This window comes from Urocampus carinirostris, chromosome 8 (assembly GCF_059441175.1).
Source record: "Urocampus carinirostris isolate Australia breed hairy pipefish chromosome 8, RoL_Ucar_1.0, whole genome shotgun sequence".
Classification (NCBI taxonomy): domain Eukaryota; kingdom Metazoa; phylum Chordata; class Actinopteri; order Syngnathiformes; family Syngnathidae; genus Urocampus; species Urocampus carinirostris.
The window spans coordinates 12271773-12292269 of NC_142356.1; the positions used below are offsets into that span (position 1 = coordinate 12271773).

The window sequence follows — 20497 nt, forward strand, 5'->3', positions numbered from 1 at the left end:
GAACTGACCAATTTTGTCTTTGTAAAAAAAGCATCCCGCTGTTTAGTATCTTTGTTTTTTTTAGGTCATCAGCCGAGTCACTAACATACATACATATCAGCAGGTGGCAGTAGATTGCCATTTTTACATTTATTTTTTATACAAATAATATTCTCAAGGGGTAGTGCAGGGGAAATATATTTGATAACTTATATAAATGTAAATAAAAACAGTTTAAAATTTAGTAGACACTCTAAATAGGGAGAACAGATCACTGGGTTTTGAGCTTAAAAAGAAAAAGGGGAAAGAAGAAGCGTTCAAATAAGGAAGTCAACCTGCTCTAAAAGGCTGCAGAGCCCTTTCTTTTCATTAGTTTTAGTTTTGCACAGATACGATCAATAATACATCAAATTATGTAAACAAATTGCGAAAGTGATTTTGCGAATGTATTTTTATTATTATTTTATTATTTTCTAAAACAAAGAAATATGGCAGTTAAAAAAAATCTTTCAAAATGACATCAAAATATACACCTAAATGAATAATAACCTGTATTAACTCCTGAGCCACGATAACCACAGAAGATAAAAAAAACTACTGTCATTTTAAGCAATATGATTATTTGAACTAAGTGGTTAGCGCGTGTGCGGCACACTTCATGTCATGGGAACCTCCTGCGTGGGTTCAAATCCAGCTCCAGTCTTCCTGTGCGGAGTTTGTATGTTCTCCCCGTGCTTGCGTGGGTTTCCTCCGGGCACTCCGGTTTCCTCCCACATTCCAAAGACATGCATTTCAGGTGGATGGGCCGGTCCAAATTGTCCCTGGGTGTGAATGAGCAAGCGAGTTGTCTGTCCCTGTGTGCCCTGCGACTGGCTGGCAACAAGTTCAGGGTGTCCCCTGCCCCCTGCCCGATGATTGCTGGGATGGGCTCCAGCACCCCCGCAACCCTACTGAGGATAAGCGGTGCAGCTAATGAGATGAGATGAGATGAGATTTTTAAACAAGGAATGTGTTCCTTGAGATTTTCTAACGAAAAAAAGTGTGCCTTAGCTAAAAAAAAGGTTGAAAAACACTGCTATAGCATATTAATATCCTATATTTTATGTTGGCAATATATGTGTATTATTTGTTATTGCAGCCTGGTCATCCTGGAAGGGGGATTACATCATGTGCGGTCCCTTCTCAAGGTTTGTTCATATTGAGGTTTTTGAGTTTTTCCTTGCTCTCATGTAGGTCTTAGATCAGGGTAGGTTGGAATAATAGTCTGTGGTTTGAAATAATCTGTGGTCTGTGCAGCCCTTTGAGACTCTTTGTGATTAAGGGCTATACAAATAAACATGACTTGACTAATATTTACTGTATAAGTTATTTGATATGGCAAATATTTTGGCGTTTAAAGCCGGGATGACTAGGAATTTTTTTAACTGGGCCTTTTGCAATTTACATTTGCAGTCCTTGCACATGCTGGAGTCCAGACACCCACACTTGAAGAGAAAAAAATAACCCAAAAAAATACTTAATTTACAGACACCTGCGGCATGTGCTGCTGAGTTATTTACTCTGAGAATTCGAGTGGGAGTAAATAACGCAGAAGTGTGAATGTGCAGATGGTAGTGTCAATTTCTGACACTTTTTCTCAACACTGAGACACTGTGGGTATTATTTTGTCTTGTATTGCAGCATAAACTTTGCACGCCCTGGGCACAAAGTGGCGCATAATGAAACAAACAGATCACAGATAAGGAGAGCCCCTAACATACCCTCTTGAGAGTGAGATACATGGATAAACCAACGCTTACAGGTGCATGTTTATTTTAATATACAGACGCTGCCCTACTTACGAACGAGGTTCTGGACGATCGTAAGTTTAATTTGTTCGTAAGTTGTTTCAGTGCTATATTTTATATGTTTAAGGTTAATAGAAGTATGTTTAAGGCTTGTATAAGTAATCTGTGTTGTTTTGTACTTAAAAAAAATCATAAAATAATATGCTCTATAAAGACAAAATAAAGTTAAGTTTAACATACTTTTGGAAGATGAGCTTCAAGAGTTAGGCGCCTTCCTCCTTCACGGTAGAAAGTGGCCGAAAAAAAGCGATACAGCCATTTTCTCTACCGCATTAAACTTTCTAACGTCACTTTAATTTCAAAAGAAACGGCTCGCCTCTTCCTTACACTTTACACCAACCATATTGAATGGATGCACGAGATACTAAACAATCAAAATGTCAAAGAATTAGCGCGCTGGAGATACAGTATAGAATGTTTACACATGAACTAGGAAGAGGAAGCAGATTGTCCTTCAAGGTGGATGCTGGGTGACCTCTCACAGTGCCACATCCCAGTAATGGCGGAAAAAAGCAATGTCGGGATATTTTTCGACATCCTGAAAAAAATATTGTATCTACCGTTTTTTCGAATGTTCGTTAGTCTGGGAGCGTCTGTATATTTATTTTTATGTGTTGCATTCAAAAACTGCAGTTAAGAACTGCCAAGCCCGAAAGCTGACTTCTGTCAGAAGTCCATCCATCCATTATCTGCACCGCTTATCCTCAGTAGGGTCGCGGGGGTGCTGGAGCCCATCCCATCTCTCCTCGGGCAGTGGGCAAGGGACACTCTCAACTGGTTGCCAGCCAGTTGCTTGGCACACAGAGACAGACAATTCACTTTCATTTTCTCATTCACACCTAGGGACAATTTGGACAATTCAATTACCTTGACATGCATGTTTTTGGAATGTGGGAGGAAACCGGAGTACCCGGGGGGAAACCCACACAAGCACGGGGAGAACATGCAAACTCTGCACAGGAATGCTGGTAGCTGGATTTGAACCCTTGACCTCAGAACTGTGCCCACCTCCAACCTAGACTGACATTGACTTAAATACTCAAGGACATTACCGATAAGGTTCTACAGAGCTTTTGTTTTCTGCTGTTTATGGTATTTTCCATTTAAAAGATAAAAAGGCTTCAGAAACTCACCTGACGCTACAATAATCCCAGGCGCTGTGTCTTTACTTGCTATGTTTCCAGAAGTATAGGGATTTGCAGAGACATGAAGATAAAGATGCAATGAGCAATACGGCTGTGTAAAAAAAGACACCAAATCAAGGTCAGAGCCCAAATCATTACAAAAATAATTTCATAAAAAATAGAGCACACAAAGGTTTCCAATACAGACGCTGCCCTAGTTACGAACGAGATCTGTTCCGGACGATCGTTCGTAAGTTGAATTTGTTCAGAAGTTGCTTCAGTGGTATATTTTGTATGGAATGTATGTTTAAGTTTATATAAGTATGTTTAAGGCTTGTATAAGTAACCTGTATTGTTTTGTTCCCAAAAAAACAATATGCTCTACAAAGATAAACAAAGTTTAACTTACTTTTAGAAGATGGACTTCAAGGGTTAGCTGACTTTGTGGTAAAAAGTGGCCGAGAAAAAAAAGCGATCCAAACATTTTCTCAACCGCATCAAGCTTTCTTATTCCACTTTCATTTCAAATGAAACGGCTCGCCTATTCTTTACACTTTACACCGTACATATTGAATGGAGGCACGAGATATTAAACAATAAAAATGTCAAAGTTCCTAGCGCGCTGGAGATACAGTATAGTATGTTTACACACGAACTAGGAGGGGGAAGCTTGATTTTTTTTCTTTGGGGTGGATGCTGGGTGACCTCTCACAGCGCCACCACACGCCGGCAGCGGCGGGAAATAGCACTCCTGTAACGTCCTGTTCTCGGAAAAAGGTGTACAATACAATATCTAAGTTACAGCACTGTTCGGATAGTTTTCGATATTGTTCATATCCAGGGTTGGGTAGGGTTACTTTAACTGGATTACTTTCAATTACTTTTGGATGACTCCAATACCAAATATGCTAATAAAAGACAAAATTAACTAAATATGAATACAATGATGACTCACAACACGTGGTAAGCTTTCTCTCCTGGCTTTGATCTCTTTGATCTCACGCAAAACAAACATAAAACGCGACAGAGAAAAAATTAAAATAAATCCAAACAGCTTGCCAACATCCTTTTTGCCGTTCCATGTATTCCGTTACTCCCCGAGCCTGCACAAAATGTAGTCATTTTATTCCTATTTAGTTTCTTTTTTCTTTTATTAACATATTTGGTATTGGAGTAATCTAAAAGTAATTGAAATTAATCCAGTTAAAGTAACCCTACCCAACCCTGTTCGTATCTACTGTTTTCCGTAACTCGAATGTCCTTAAGTGTCATGATTACTAACTCAGATCACCTGGAGCAATCATGTGGCGCCTGGGTGGGCGCCTTCTGATTGGCTGGCACTTCTCTCTTAAGCGCGCTGTGTCCAGAGAGCAGTGTCAGAGTGTACATTTTGTAACTCTGTGTGTTTCTCCTGATATCCCGTTCATTTAAACTCTGCTTACCCGTTTCTGCCTGCCTCCGATCCGACCTGTTTCCGTCCCTGACTTTCGCACTACGATTCCGGACTCGTTCCGAAGTCATCTCCCCGTCGCCGCTGCTGACGTCTGACGGCCATCACGTCTCCAGCAAGCCCTGAACGCTTCCTTAATAAAAGACTTAAACGAACGCTCTGGGGTCCACTGGTCTTTTCTGGTTTCCTGATAGTAGGTAGGGGAGCGTCTGTGTATTGATATTAAAACCTTCCATGTGATTTCTGTATTGGCTCGGTTCACAGTTAGTTTTGATTTGGTTAACCTTTACAGCACAATTCCTATTAACACTGAGGGAAATGCCAATGATGTAGGCCGTGCTGTGAGAGGTGGTTTGGGGTTTATTGAAATCATGACATTTGTTGACAAATTGCGTTGTAATACGGGTAGGAGGGAATGTCCCTTACTTACTGTCAGACGAAAGAAAGACAAATTCAAGTTTTGGTGTCAAAAATGATATTCACAAAAGTTCTGCAGTCACAACATCATCTATGACACTATCTCACCGAATGTTTAATGTTGTAACCTTGATTCAGAAATTGACTCACCATGAGGAATGTCCAAATTCTTATGCTTCTACCTCATTCCCACTCGATAGAACATTTCATACTCAAATCACACTCACTTCTCTTTTTGTCCCTCTGTCTGTTTGTGTCTGACTCTGTCTGTCTCTCCCCATCTCTGTCTGTCTGTCTCTTTTTCTCTCTCTCTGTTTCTCTCCATCTCTTTCTCGCTTTCTGTCTGTCTATGTCTTTCTCTGTCACTCTGTCGGTCACACTTTGTTGATCTGTGTCTGTCTTTCTCTCTCTTTCTGGCTCTGTCTGTCTTTCTTTGTTTTTCTGTCTCTCGTTCTGGTTGTTTGTATCTGTTTCTCTGTGTCTATCGCTGTTTGTCGCATTGGTTCTGTCCCTCTCTGTCTGTCTCTTTCTGTCTTACACTATGTTTCACTGTCTTTTTGGTTTTTCTATCATTTTATGTATTTCTTTCTCTCTCTGCCTTTGTCTGTCTGCCTGTCTGTCAATTTACCTTTCTCTCTCAGCCTGTCTTTCTCAGTCCCACTGTCTCGTTCTGTCTTGCTCACTGTCCCTGCCACTGTATCTCTCTTTCTTCTTTTGTTGAATATGTCTCTTTACAAAGCTGACTCTCTTTCCCTCTCAAACTCAATCTCTCTCTCTTTGAGGGTTAGGCTTTAAATGCAGATACTCACTGGCAAACAGTGTATGCTGTTGCCTCTTAGGTCTTTATCTGGTGCTTGTAGTAACCTCCAGTCTCTGCCTCTGTTGTAGGTGATGTACGTCTTGGTTTGCTTATCCGTTCTTTTGTTGGCCAAGAAAATACCCTTTATACCTGCCACCTGTAAAACCCAAAGATGAAAATATGTTTGGAAAAGCTTTAAAAAAAAGGTCAAATTAGATTACTGTATGTCCATCACAGTCACCTGTATACAAGCCGCATGCGCTCATATTAAAACATGTAATACACTCACAAAATTTGCCCATTCCCGGCATTGAGTCCCGCGATTGTAACTGAATATAAAGTACACAGTCTAAAAACCACAGCCGGCAAAATGAACAGAAAATGATACCGGTACTTAACGTTTGATGCAGACCTGCAGAGTCCGGGTACTCGTTGAAACTAATCCAAGGAAAAAAAGTCTTTATTTCCAAAGGTAAGGGTGGGAAAAATATATATCCACTATTGTCCGCCGTGACAACAGGTCTCACTTTCTTACATTTATGCACAAGCTAAGAAGTTGCGGTCTTGCTCGGCGCATATATTCCACCGGTCTGAATCTTATCTTTTGTACTTGAGCGCCGCTGGCGGCTGTTAGAAAATTACATAAATTGGCCGCAGGGTTGAAGGTTTGGGAAAAAAGTAGCGGCTTATAGTCCGGAATTTACGGTATATTAGTTGCCACAGTAACACAATCACAGTTGCTCGTATTTGTTATACAGTGGTACCTCTACATATGAGCTTAATTCATTCCAGGATCGTGCTTGTAGCCCAAATTGCTCATGTAACAAGCGACTTCTCTCCAAGTTAAATCATGAAAACTAACGAATTCAGCAACCTCAGTGACGGCGCATGACTTTCGAGGATACGTAAGTACTTATTGTACACTCAGAAATAAAGTTACTTTACCTTAAAATGGACGTCAACACACAAAACGTTTTTACAACACAATGTATTTATTTTTTTGCCCGTTTCAGTTTTTGTTCATCACTTTCTTTTGCCCAAACTCACGCCATCATTTTCTACAGTTTTTTTGAAATCTAATAAAAAAATAATAATATATATATATATATATATATATATATATATATATATATATATATATATATATATATATATATATATATATATATATATATATATATCATCAGCTGCACTGCTTATCCTCAGTAGGGTCGCGGTGGTGCTGGAGCCCATCCCAGCAAACATCGCAGTGGGCAGGGGACACCCGGAACTGGTTGCCAGCCAATAGCAGGGCACACAGGGACAGACAACTCGCTCGTTCATTCACACCTAGGGACAATTTGGACCAGCCAATCCACCTGAAATGTCTTTGGAATGTGGGAGGAAACCGGAGTGCCCGAAGGAAACCCACGCAAGCACGGTGAGAACATACAAACTCCGCACAGGAAGTCCGGTAGCTGGATTTGAACCCACATAGGAGGTTCCCAAGACATATATATATATCACAGTATATGGGAAGCACGGCGGCGCAGTAGTTAGCGAGTGGCACGGTTCTGAGTTCATGAGATCGAAACTCCTGTGTGGAGTTTGCATGTTCTCCCCATGCTTGCGTGGGTTTGCTGCCCTAAGGCAAGGTGCCATGCTGCCCTAAGGCAGGGTTCATTACATAAAGCATGACCAGTTGCCATTTTTTAATGGATGTTTTTTTTTCTTTTTTCTTTTTTTTTTAAAGAAGCAGCAACTTCCTCATACTTCGCCAGCACCTATTTAATCTCCTTTGTAGACGTCAGCTTCTCTGTTCATTCTGCATCAGGAAAATAACCCCCCTCAGAAATTATTAGCGAAGTGCTGCGTAAATTCTTCTTTGCTTGGTTACTCACACAAACACCATGCCCATGTTTCTCTATTATTTCTTGCTTCGTTTCAATTGTTATCATTCTTCAGTTTTTTCTCAGACACATTTCTGTTTCCCTGTCCGGAACTCATGACTAAGGTCACACAGAGAAGATGCTATTAAATGTGATTAAAAAGATGCAATTAAAACAAACTCGCTTTGGAATGCAGGTACTTGACACAGGTATAACCAAAAGCTCAGAATCAGGTGGCATGTGCAAACAGGACCAAGCCGATGGAGGTGAACGCTCTCTAGTGGTAGCCTCGGGGACTGCTCGTGAACTGGATTTTCCTTTGTTAAGTGAGGTAGATTTTTAAAACAAAAACGTGTGTGTCTAAATTCTCGTGTGTAGAGGTGCCACTGAATTCAACGTGGAAAGAATGGCCAAAAAGTAGCAAATGATCAGGGTTGGGTAGGGTTACTTTAACTGGATTACTTTCAATGACTTTTGGATTACTCCAATACCAAATATGCTAATACAAGACAAAATAAACTAAATATGAATAAAATTACTGTCAGGCGGGACAGAAGGAAAACTGAGATCACTTGCACTCGTTTCTTGTTTTTTATTGTAAGGAAGGAATGACAAGGCGTGATTCTTTGATCCGTTGTTTGACGGATTGACGAAGCTTGACAGGCGGGCGAAGGCTTGGCGGAAATGGTCGCGGTAGGGCGGAATCGTCGTGTTGTTGGTCGGGGCTGGAGAAGAAGGGCGTCGTAGTGTTCGGAAATGTGTCGGAGGTACGGGCTTTATGAGCAGATGGCAACAGGTAGCATAGTACAATCAGACAGCTTGTCTCCGGAAGCTGAGGATTTAAGAGGACAGGGTGCGCCAATCAGCTGTCGGCGCCAAATCCTGAGCACAGGTGTTCCCGATCCGGGTAATTGTGACAATTACTAAATTTTGTGCTGGCTTGGGGAGTAAAGGAAAGAGATCAAAGCCAGGAGATAAAGCGTACCACGTGTTGTGAGTCATAATTTTATTCATATTTAGTTTCTTTTGTTTTTTATTAGCATATTTGGTATTGGAGTAATCCAAAAGTCATTGAAAGTAATCCAGTTAAAGTAACCCTACCCAACCCTGCAAATGATCTAGCTGGCTAATGTGTTTCTAAAACACCTCTGACTGCTTGCTGGAGGCAGAGTAGTTAAAAATACAGACATGACTCAGAGGCAGCTGCATTAAGCAATGAAACTCCACTTTTAGAACTGGCAGGCACTTCAATCTGTTCCTGAGGAAGGTTTTAGAAGATCTTACATTATGGGTGGTGACCCCAATCAAGGCAGTGGATTTGATGCTTTGGCCCTGCCTGAGGTAATGAAAGACATGAGCAGCATGCCCGGCTCTTTATTATTCTTTTCCTTTTCTTATGATCAAAATAATGTTTCATTTTTTTAGTGTTCAGCGAAACAGAATTATGGACCAGAGTACCGTTATGATAAATTTTGGTCCATTACATTTTATACAAATAATGCATATTGATGACATTAATGTTTGATTTTATTGAAAAATGTATGCTTAGAGTATAAAAGTTGTCAAGAACAGGAACAGTAGGAGGACCCAGATGCGTGACGTTTCTCACAAAAGCTTTATTTTAGATTTATTCTACGGGAAAATGGGGCAATTAGGCAGCACGGCGGCGCAGTGGTTAGCGCATGTGCGGCACAGTTCACGTCATGGGAACCTCCAGCGTGGGTTCAAATCCAGCTGCAGACTTCCTGTGCGGAGTTTGTATGTTCTCCCCGTGCTTGCGTGGGTTTCCTCCGGGCACCCCGGTCTCCTCCCACATTCCAAAAACATGCATTTCAGGTGAATTGGCCAGTCCCAATTGTCCTTAGGTGTGAATGAGTGAGTGAGGTGTCTGTCCCCGTGTGCCCTGCAATTGGCTGGCAACCAGTTCAGGGTGTCCCCTGCCCACTGCCCGATGATTGCTGGGATGGGCTCCAGCACCCCCACGACCCTACTGAGGATAAGCGGTGCAGCTACTGAGATGAGATGAGATGAGATGGGGCAATTATGCACGTTAACCCAAAACACCAGTGATTCGGCGATCGTTGGAAGACGTAAGGCAGCAGTCTGGAGTGGAATGACAGGAAGCCAAAGGCCGACGAGATCGATACCAATTGCACGAGCAGATATTGGACAGATGGGGTCGATACCGGACAGGACGGAACAGACACGATTGATATCAGGCACTGGAAACTGGAGTCCGATAACAAGCAGGACACGATAGACGGAAACGATACCAGACACTGGAGATCGGAATTAAACAGGACAAACTAGACGGGAACGCTACCAGACACTGGAGATCAATAACAAACAGAACAAAATAGCCGGGAACGAAACTGGAGATCGATATTAAACAGGACAAAATAGACGGGAACGACACCGGACAGGAAACACAAGCAGGAAACCGGACAGAGTCAAAACCCACGTCGTGCGGGTGCAGAGGTACGTTGACGGACTGACAAAGGTTGAGTGAGAGCACTGAGCTCAAACAGGAGGGAAGCCAACTAGTCAACGAGCCGCAGCTGGTGCCAGACGGGCGGGGCCAATTGGGCGCCATTGGCAACCGTGACAAAGATATGTATTATTTCTCAAATTCATTATGGGCCTTCATTTGAACAATATTGTAGCTGACACAGATTGCTTCTGAAGCCCCCAGACTTTGAAGCACCAAAGATGTACAAATACACTTAAAATTTGAAAGTTAAGTAAAGAAAAATATTATTAATATTAATTATTATTGTATTATTATTATTTATTATTATTTACTATTATTTATTATTATTTATTATTATTAATATACACAAAGATTAGGTAAATAAATGTCAAGTATTAATTAAAAAAGTAATTCATATATTGAACATTATATGTATAGAGAATCAAAACAAATATCAAGATACAAATGAAATTAAATTATATACAGAACTATTTTTTTGAATATTGTAACATTCTACCAACATATTTATTGTACAGTTTTATGAGAGGAATTTGCATTTTATTTTCCATCTCCAAGTCAAAAAATGGGACACTTGTATCCAAACCTATATAGTGTAAGTCCATCCTTCATACGAGCACAACTTGTAAACACACAGGATGAAGCAATTGAGTACACATTTGGAGAAAGGAAGAAATAAGCACAGTACTTTGTTGATGAGTGACTAAAATAAAATAATCTTTTATTTTGCTTTTTAAAAGGTTTTGTTCTTTGGGATTACAGCAAGATGGCAGACAATCATGTCAGCTCCCTCGAAGTGAGTCTCATCTAGTGTAAAATATATGCATATTTCTCTACCATTTTTTTTCTTTTAAATGAACATTAATATAATAGCTCATGTATCTTTTGATTTAAATCGAAAAACTTTTTTTTTAATGATTAAACTTTTTCTCAGCACTAGGAGGCCCTAAATATTTCACAATGTCCCTTTAAAAAAAACAAAGTACTGTAAATTCCGGACTATAAGCCGCAACTTTTTTTCCCAACTTTCAACCCTGCGGCTTATTCAGTGATGCGGCCAATTTATGTATTTTTTCTAACGGCCGCTAGCGGCGCTCGAGTGTTGCTACCGTTAACTGCCCTGTCAACGCTATATTATTATTATTAAAGCTTTAAAAACTCTCTCGGTGTACCGTCTTTCTTTGTTAATATGTGTAAACCATGTATAATATGTATTTGCAACTGTATATTTTTGTAATGTATTTATTTGTATTTATTTTAGACACTTATTCTGATATGTTTTGCACAGGTGAACGAAAAATGAGGGGCGGAACAAACGCGGGGAGCCGAGTTTAAGTGGGGGCCGCTAAAGGTGAGGGACCGACAAGGAAAGCAGAGGGGGTAAAAAGTTGTTTAAAGAAAAAGGAGTTGCGTGAGTAAATGTGTTCATCTGATATATTTTTCCCACCCTTACCTTTGGAAATATACACTTTTTTTCCTTGGATTACTTTCAACGGGACCCGGACTCTGCAGGTCCGCATCAAACCTTAAGTACCGGTATCATTTTCCGTTCATTTTCCCGGCTGTGATTTTTGGACTGTGGACTTTAATTATGACATTTAGTTTCAATCGCGGGACTTGCAGTCGAGTTTGGGTTAATTTTGTGTTTGTGTTACATGTTTAAATGTGGGCGCATGCGGCTTATATACAGGTGCGGCTTGTGTATGTACAAAATCGGTTTTCCTCTTAAAATGTGGTGGGTGCGGCTTATAATCAGGTGCGCTCTATAGTCCGGAATTTACGGTAAACATTTTTTTTCTCCTTCAATAAAATATGCTTACCTCATATAGATCAACCATAATATTTCCTTCTGGGCCCATGCTGCTGACAACATTCTCCATAGCGAGAGTGTAAAAGACACCCGATGTGTCGGACACATACAAGTTATACGTTTCGTTCTGGTTCCACTCTTGTACTGCGGCCACGACACGGTTTTCGTCCGTACTGATCACGTGCAAGTCCTGCAAGAAAGGAAACACTGTTACAAGTCATGTATTTTTGGTTCTAAATATTTCTAAAATAGTAGATTGGTTTTGATATAAATACATGCCCTTGCATTTATTCAATTAGAACAGGGGTCACCAACCCCTGTGAAGCTGAGAGCTACTTTTTGTTATTGTTTGTCAAAAAGGGTGCAATGGCCTATCATTGATGTACATCAATCCATCCATTATCTGCACTGCTTATCCACAGTAGGGCCCATCCCAGCTGTCTTCGGGCAGTGGGCAGGGGACACCCTGAACTGGTTGCCAGCCAGTCGCAGGTCACACAGGGACAGACAACTCACTCGCTCATTCACACCTAGGGACAATTTGGACCGGCCAATTAACCTAACATGCATGTTTTTGGGATGTGGGAGGAAACCGGAGTGCCCACGGAAGCACGGTGTCACAAGCAAGAAACGGAGACAGGACCCAATAGCGTTCGTTTTACTCAGTTTTATTGAGAAAGAGAGCAGTGCTTGCTTCCACGATCGTCGGACACGGGTAGTTGATGGCAGGAACGCGGAAGTGGCACTTTCGTGTCGAGCGAGGGTAGTCGTAGACAGCGAGAAAACAGGTCGATGGCCGGGACGGAGGAGCAAAGGCAGTAACGAGTCCAGAAAAGAGGTCGGCAACAGGTATCAGGCAGGAAACGGGCCAAAACAGGTCGATGGCCGGGACGGAGGAGCAGAGCAGAAACGGGTCCAGAAACAGGTCGGCAACAGGTATCAGGCAGGAAAAAACAGGGCAGGATAATGTCAGATAGTACAAAGCTTGCCTTGCTGAGAGCATAGGTTCGCAGACGGACTGACGGCTTCCTCTTGGAAGACGGGGATTTAAAAAGAGTCAGGAGCCAATCAGCGACCAGGGCTGTTGGCGCCAGCGGGGCAGTCGCAGGTGCCCCGAATCAGCAATCATGACACACGGGGAGGATATGCAAACTCCGCACAGGAAGGCTGTTAGCTAGATTTGATCTCATAACCTCAAAACTGTGCCGCATACGCGCTAACCACTCAGCCACCATGCCGTCCCATTGATAACATTTCTAAAATAATTATTTGTGTTCCTACTATGCTGTTCCTGTATGTTATTACCAGGTTGTGATTATTAGAAGTCACGTCAATCCTTAAAAGTTCATGTCAGAAATTTAGTTGACTAGAAAATCACAATGACCCATCGCTGGGGATCTATTTTCAGAACCTGTCCACTGGCTACTCAGGTGTTTTTAGGGGGCTACCTTGTGCGCATAGGCTCCACGTTGGAGACCCCTGGTTTAGAAAATATATTTTTCAGAAAAGAATGTCTTGAAAAGTTTGAATATATTGTTTCAGTCGGATGCATTTATTCTGTTTTTAACATTGGACATCTGCACGGCAGATGTCGTAGGATGCCAGTTCGTTTTTTTGACTATTACATCATTGTCACTACCGGGCAATCATGTTCTTTGATCTCCACACCCTTTAGGGCAGATCCGCTTCTGCAACCTAGGAGATTTAGTAAAAAGAAAGAACTGGTTGGACCTTTCTTTTTTGAAGGCTATCTAAAGCCAAAGTGGAGAATATTCCAGCATTTGGCGTACCAGTCTGGTGGGCCAGGAACACGGCAGCAGATAGAAAAAGAGAGTAATCAACACAGCCCAAAAGATCATCAAATACTATCTACCTAGTCTAGAGGACATTGCCGACTTGCGATTCTGTAGCATTTTAAAAGGCTCTTTAACTCCACCCGGGGGAGTAAAAGCCCACATTAAACCCTACCCCCACATTTGCATATTACCGTAGCACTATTAAAATACTCTATAGCAAAACGTTATATTGGGTATTTTTGTATTCTCTATCTTTATTTTATTATTTTTCAACACTAGGATAAGATAGGATACGGGGACGAATAAAGTATCTATCTATCTATCTATCTATCTATCTATCTATCTTGTCGTGATTGCTAACTCAAGTCACCTGGAGCAATCACGCGGACGCCCTCTGATTGGCTTATGTTCCCTTCTTAAGCATGCTCCGCCCAGACCTCTTTGTCTGAGGATACGTTTGTACCCTGTATGACTCTCCTGATTACCTGTTCCGTTTTGATCTGTTTACCTGATTCTGCCTGCCTCCGATCCGACCTGCTTCCGTCCCACGCTACGATCTTCTCTCCAGTCCCGGTAAACTTGACCTGCTAGAGTTCCGCACTCCATTTGGCTACGTGTTCCGAAGCTACCTTCACGGCTCCGCTGCTGATGTCCGACAGCCATCGCGTCTCCCGCTAGCCCTGTACGCTTCCCTAAATAAAGACTGTAACGAACGCTCTGGGGTTTCCTGTTCTGTTCTGGTCCTTCTGACATATCTATCTATCTATCTATCTATCTATCTATCTATCTATCTATCTATCTATCTATCTATCTATCTATCTATCTATCTATCTATCTATCTATCTATCTATCTATCTATCCATCCATCTATCTATCTATCTATCCAATCTAGTATCAAATGCAAATTTTTAAAATACACTATTGGTAATCGGCTATACTATTTACAACATTTTCATAAACTGAGCCATTGTAACTTGCTTTGCCACTTATCAAACTTTATTGGTTACCTTGGGCAAAGTGTACTTTGGCAGTTTCACTGGAGTAAAGACGTCTCTCTTGGCAGACACATAGTAGATCGGCTTCCCTGCTGTCGACACCTAAGGGTGATCATTACATAAACAAAACATAGAAAAAAAGCAGGAATTATTTTAAAATTATTCCTGTCTAGCACCGTATTCCTACTGTAATGCCGTATTTAACAAATACCCACCTGGACAAAAACATACTCATCTTGCACCACGAGAGAATTGGGGTCAATGTAGCCAGGGAATGGTTTTCCCTTGTTAGCATCTGTGCAATTCCGCAGCTTGCAGGTGACATAGAGTGCCTCTGCTCACACAAACACACATCAAGGCATCAATCTTGGTGTTCAGCAATGAAGATAGTCAACCTTCCAATAAAGCCAGACAGCCTTTTCGCCTTTGCTATAGAAATTGTCAATAGAGTGGTCCCACGAATTACGACTTGAGTTGAAGGTGAAGAGAAATGGGCAAAAAGGCCAATTGCTTCCTTTGCCTTCAATTGGAGTCATGGGGGAGAGTCGGTCCTCACACGAGAGCCTCTGCCAAACGGTTGCCGGCTCGTTTAACTATAAAATGATCAATGGTGATAGTCTTTAGCCTCTGATTGTGGCATCAGACACAACAAATATTGATTTCTGGCCTGGTATTATCGGCTTTAGGACCTCAAAAATGTCCCTGAACATTGACAAATGTAATATCACCCAGAGTGAGTCAGTGAAAGATTTAGGTGTCATATTTGACCCCAATCTGTCCTTTCAAACACACTTTAAGAATATTACTAGAACAGCTTTTTTCCATTTAGCAACATTGCTAAAATTCGCCCTATGCTGTCTCAGTCAGATTATAATTCATGCGTTTGTTACTTCCCGTCTCGATTACTGAAATGCACTACTCTCCGGTCTCCTAAAGTCCAAAATCAAGAGCCTAAGGCTGGTACAAAATCCTGCAGCGAGGTTTTTAACTAAAACAAGAAAGTTTGACCACATGACCCCGATTTTGGCTAACCTGCATTGGCTCCTTGTTAGCTTAAGATGTGATTTGAAGGTTCTATTGGTGTTATACAAAATCATGCATGGACTTGCTCCCTCTTATCCTTCAGATTGAATTTCCCCTATGTTCCGGTCAGGAGCCTTCGCTCTGAAAACACTGGTGATCCCAAGAGCCAAGAAGAGATCGGCAGGTTCGAGAGCGTTCTCCATTCGGGCCCCTGTCCTGTGGAATGCTCTTCTGGAATGCTGATCTGCAACCTCAGTGGAAATGTTTAAATCTAAGCTTAAAACACACTTCTATTCTATAGCATATGAATAACCTATATTTTATATTGATAATATGTGTATTATTTGGTTTATTCAGTTTCCTCATGTTGAGGTTTTTGAGTTTTTCCTTGCCCTCATGTAAGTTTTAGATGAGGGGATGGTGTCAGAATAGTTTGTAGCTTTCAAGTCTTTGATGTGTGCAGCCCTTTGAGACTCTTGTGAAATAAACATGACTTGACTTGACCTGTTTCCATATTGCTTTTGGCAATATTTTGGGCGGTAGGCACTGTCTACATGATAATCAAAGAATGTCAAAATCCAGACTGACAATTTTCTTTTCATATCCTTATCACTTTTTGGATTAAAAGTGCATTTGCTCCCGTTTGTTTCCGGCTACGACGTGTTTTGATCCCGACCACGTCTGCTCCCCCGTCCTGGATTACGACCCATTTTTGATCCCGACTACGTCTACTCTACCGTCCTAAATTATGACTCGTTTCCGACCCCGACCTGTTTTTCCGTCCCTGACACAGCCATCGCTCGCTACGAAACATCCTCTTCCGTATCCCGATCACAATCCGAGTGCGAGAACGACTTGATCAGATCGTGGGCGCAATGTAACGCATATTTTTAAAACTCTTTCTGTGTACCGTCTTTCTTTGTAAATATCTCATGTTTCAATGTGGGCACATGCGGCTTACAATCAGGTGCGGCTTATGTATGTACAAAATGTTGTTGTTTTCTTTTAAAATCTACTGTGTGCGGCTTATAATCTGGTGCGCCATATAGTCAGAATTTTACAGTAATTACACAAACATAAGACATTACAGTAAATGTATCCAATTACTCACTTCCTTTGGAGATGGTTGTTTCCAGGTGAATCAAGCCTGGTTCTTTGTCCAAACCCATTTTGGACCTGAAAGGCGCACAATTCTGTTTAAGAAAGAATGGTGATACCCGGTTTACCTACTTGGTGCAACGTTAGCGTTACATATTTCAGAATTAGGCGTAGTGCTCCCTCTAAGTTGCGCACGTGCACAATTGCGCACTGCTCGCACATTCTCAGCGCACAAGAAAATTAGCCAGCGCACAAAAATGAGGGCTCAAAATGACTAATTAAGAAGCGACTTAAGTCAAAGTTACAGTGCATGAAGGTAAAAATACACAGGTTCCCCTGACGTTGTGTCCTAAATGCGGTATTTTGAAGTCGATTCGAAGTAGAATGAATTTCAAAATAGAAGAAAAATCTGCCATGGTCCTCTATACAAAATAAGCCCAGTTTTATGTGACTCAAGGCCACAAATGCATTGATTTCCAACCGACAAGCGTCATTGATGAAATCATGTAACATGAGTCACCCATTTCAACAGATAAGTGCACCAATTTTTTTCTGGGGCCATTTGGTGCAATTGCCTTTCTTTCCTGATCCCCATTTCTCTTCGTCTCTCTTGCTTCCCAGTAACTTATTTGGTCACTCATTTTCGGGTTCTAATTTCCACTCCACGGCTGTTGTCATTTGTCTTTATTTCCCCGCGGTTTTCCCTCCTATCAGGACACTCCCTCACCATTTAAACCACGGGTGTCAAACAGGCGGCCCGCGGGCCAGATCAGGCCCGCTAAGGGATTAAATCCGGCCCGCAAGACAACACTCAGAGAAGCGCAAGAGAAAAAAAAGCTGCAGGTTGAAATATGTCAACTTGATGTTGCCAAGGCCAGGTGCCTCAAACAAAGACACTGTACTTGTATTTATTGATTTTTCTCTCTCTCTCTCTCTCTCTCTCTCTCTCTCTTTCTTTTCCACCCCTTTCCTCCCACTCTGTCTCTTTCACTCTCTGTCTCTCTTTTTCTCTTCCTTTGTTGCTCTTTGTCTCTTTCTCTCTCTGTGTCTTTTAACCTCTTTTGCTCTAACTTCCTTTTTTCCTTTTCTCTCTTTTCTCTTTCTCTTCCCACCCTTCGCGCTTTCTTTTCTCTTTTCTCTCCTTCTGTCTTTCTATTTCTCTTTGGATTTCTTTCTTTCTCTCCCTTTCTTTTAGCCCTCCCTATCTTATCTTTTGTTTCTCCCTCTCTCTCCCTCTCTCTCTTTTTCTTTCTTTGTCCCGCCCTCTCTCCTTTTCCCTCCCTCTTTCTCTTATTTCTTTATCTCTCTTTTTCTTTCTCTTTAATCTACTAGTCCGGGCCCCGACAGAATATTTGTTCTATCGTGTGGCCCCCGAGATAAAATGAGTTTGACACCCCTGATTTAAACACTGTATCTGTTGTAATTGCTAACTCGAGTCACCTGGAGCAATCATGTGGACGCCCTCTGATTGGCTTATTTTCCCTTTTAAAGCACGCTACTCCGAGACCTCTTCATCTGAGGATTACGTTTGTACCCTGTATGACTCTCCTGATTACCTGTTCCTTCTTGTTCTGTTTACCTGATTCTGCCTGCCTCCGATCCGACCTGCTTCCGTCCCACGCTACGATCTTCTCTCCAGCCCCGGTAAACTTGACCCGCTAGACTTCCGCACTCTGATTGGCTACGTGTTCCGAAGCTGCCTTCACGGCTTCGCTGCTGACGTCCGACAGCCATCGCGTCTCCCGCTAGCCCTGTACGCTTCCCTAAATAAAGAACTGTAACGAACGCTCTGGGGTTTCCTGTTCTGTTCGGGTCCTTCTGACAGTATCATGGGCTCTGTGCTATTTTATTGTCTTCCTAGTCATGTCTTCAGCACTCTTGTCTCAGTTCTTGGTTATTCAAGTGTACCAAACCCTTGACAGCCTTTCTGGATCACAAGCACTTTCAGATGTACTCTTGGACAGCTGTTTGGGTCTATTGGATCCGCGGTCCTGATTCTTGTCCCTGGCGTTCTAGATACTGTTGCCTCACCACCAGACTTGCCATGTACTAAACCCTGCCTGAATAAAGAACCAATTTTAAGTATTTGAATCTGTGTTTCTGCATTGTGTTTATGCACCACCCCAATTGGTTCATGTGCAGTGAGTAGTGATGGAAAATTGAAAAAACTCACATGGTACAGATGGAGCAGGGGTGCGTAGATGTGTGATACCAATTTGGTAAATTAGAAGTACATATTTCTGTGATTCCCAGTACTGAAAGGGACTTTAAACTCTGGGGGTGTTCCTTTGCCGCTTTTATTACTGTCTCACGAGTTTTACAAATCTCAGCACTTACCAGTAAAAACGATTTGGTGTCACTTTCTCATGCACCAGTTGCCACCTTCTCCCAAACTCCACTGAGCTGTAGAGCTGCAGGGAGGAAAAAAAGTTGAATAAGCAAGTTGGCATTTTTATTTTGTTTTCAACAGTACTGGCACAACGTATCAATACCACACACTGGGTCCTGTCTTTTTTCATTTTCTCCTTTTATACTTCCTTTTTTATTAACTTCTTTATACAACATCATCATTTGTGATATAATGCATCAAAGCAAGTGAGCCGTTTGAGATCCGGCTCTCTTTAATGAGTTGAGCCGAAAAAGCGACGGACTTCCTTTCTCTACACAACTACTACATGAAATCTGATGTTTTTTGAAGACCAAATGAATTTTAAATTTACTCAATCAACCCCGCTTGTTGTTTTCAGATCAGAATGACTTAAGGCGTTTTAATTCAGGTTTCGACTTGATGATTTGTATCCAAAGAAAATTCGAAACTACCGTAAATTCCGGACTATAAGCCGCTACTTTTTTCCCAAATGTTCAGCCCCGCGGCTTATTCAGTGAAGCGGCCAATTTATGTAATTTTTCTAACGGCCACCAGCGGCACTCGAGTACAAAAAGTAATATTTAGACCGGTGGAATTGTGCGCCGAGGTAGACTGCATCCTCTTAGTTTATGTTCGAATTGTCCGTATGACAGAGGACAGAGGTTCGTTCCGATCATGAGGATGATGCACTTGATGGCGACAGACATGAGGAGAAAGACGAAAACGGTTTACCGTGAATTTCGCAATTGCGGTACGGCTTTTTTTAACAGCTACGCTTTAAGCGTTGCAAGCGTGATAGGAATAGCGTGGTGGTACCTTTCACAGGCACGGTTTGGGATGAAAGTTATATTATTATTATTAAAGCTTTGAAAACTCTCTCGGTGTACCGTCTTTCTCCGTAAATATGTGTGTCCATGTATAATATGTATTTGCAACTGTATATTTTTGTAATGTATTTATTTTAGAGACTTATTGTGATATGTTTTCTACGAGCAAATCAAAAAGAGGGTGCGGAGCAAACGCGGGCTGACGGGAAGTGGGGTAAAGATGAGTTAAATCTCTTTGTTGTTGCAGCGGACAATAGTGGATGTATATTTTTCCCACCCTTAACTTTGGAAATATACATTTTTTTCGTTGGATTACTTTCAACGGGACCTGGACTTTAAAGGTTTGCATTAAATTCTAAATACCGGTATCATTTTCCGTTCATGTTGCCGATTGTGGAGGATGAATTGTGTACTATAATTACAGTTACAATCACGGCACCTAAAGTTAGGTTTGGGATAAACTTGTGACTGTGTTACATGTTTAAATGTTGGCGCATGCGGCTCATATACAAGTGCGCTCTGTAGTCCAGATTTTACGGTATGTTGTAATATAGGCCTACTGCTCTGCTTTCGCTTTGATCACGTGTGATCAGAATGATGCATGATAG

The 20497-nt window shown here is 41.6% G+C and overlaps 1 protein-coding gene across 2 annotated transcripts in view; it reads right to left on the reverse strand.

The window, feature by feature from the left end:
• Nucleotides 1-20497, reverse strand: part of sorcs1 (sortilin-related VPS10 domain containing receptor 1) — a 134333-nt gene that overhangs the window by 64727 nt on the left and 49109 nt on the right. For both annotated transcript variants that reach the window (XM_088341622.1, XM_088341621.1), the window contains exons 5-11: nt 19032-19105; nt 16708-16772; nt 14789-14907; nt 14586-14675; nt 11793-11972; nt 5627-5773; nt 2960-3062 (exon numbers count right to left, since the gene is read on the reverse strand). In XM_088341622.1, coding sequence (XP_088197748.1) covers nt 2960-3062; nt 5627-5773; nt 11793-11972; nt 14586-14675; nt 14789-14907; nt 16708-16772; nt 19032-19105 — 778 coding nt within the window. The remainder of the gene's footprint in view (nt 1-2959; nt 3063-5626; nt 5774-11792; nt 11973-14585; nt 14676-14788; nt 14908-16707; nt 16773-19031; nt 19106-20497) is intronic.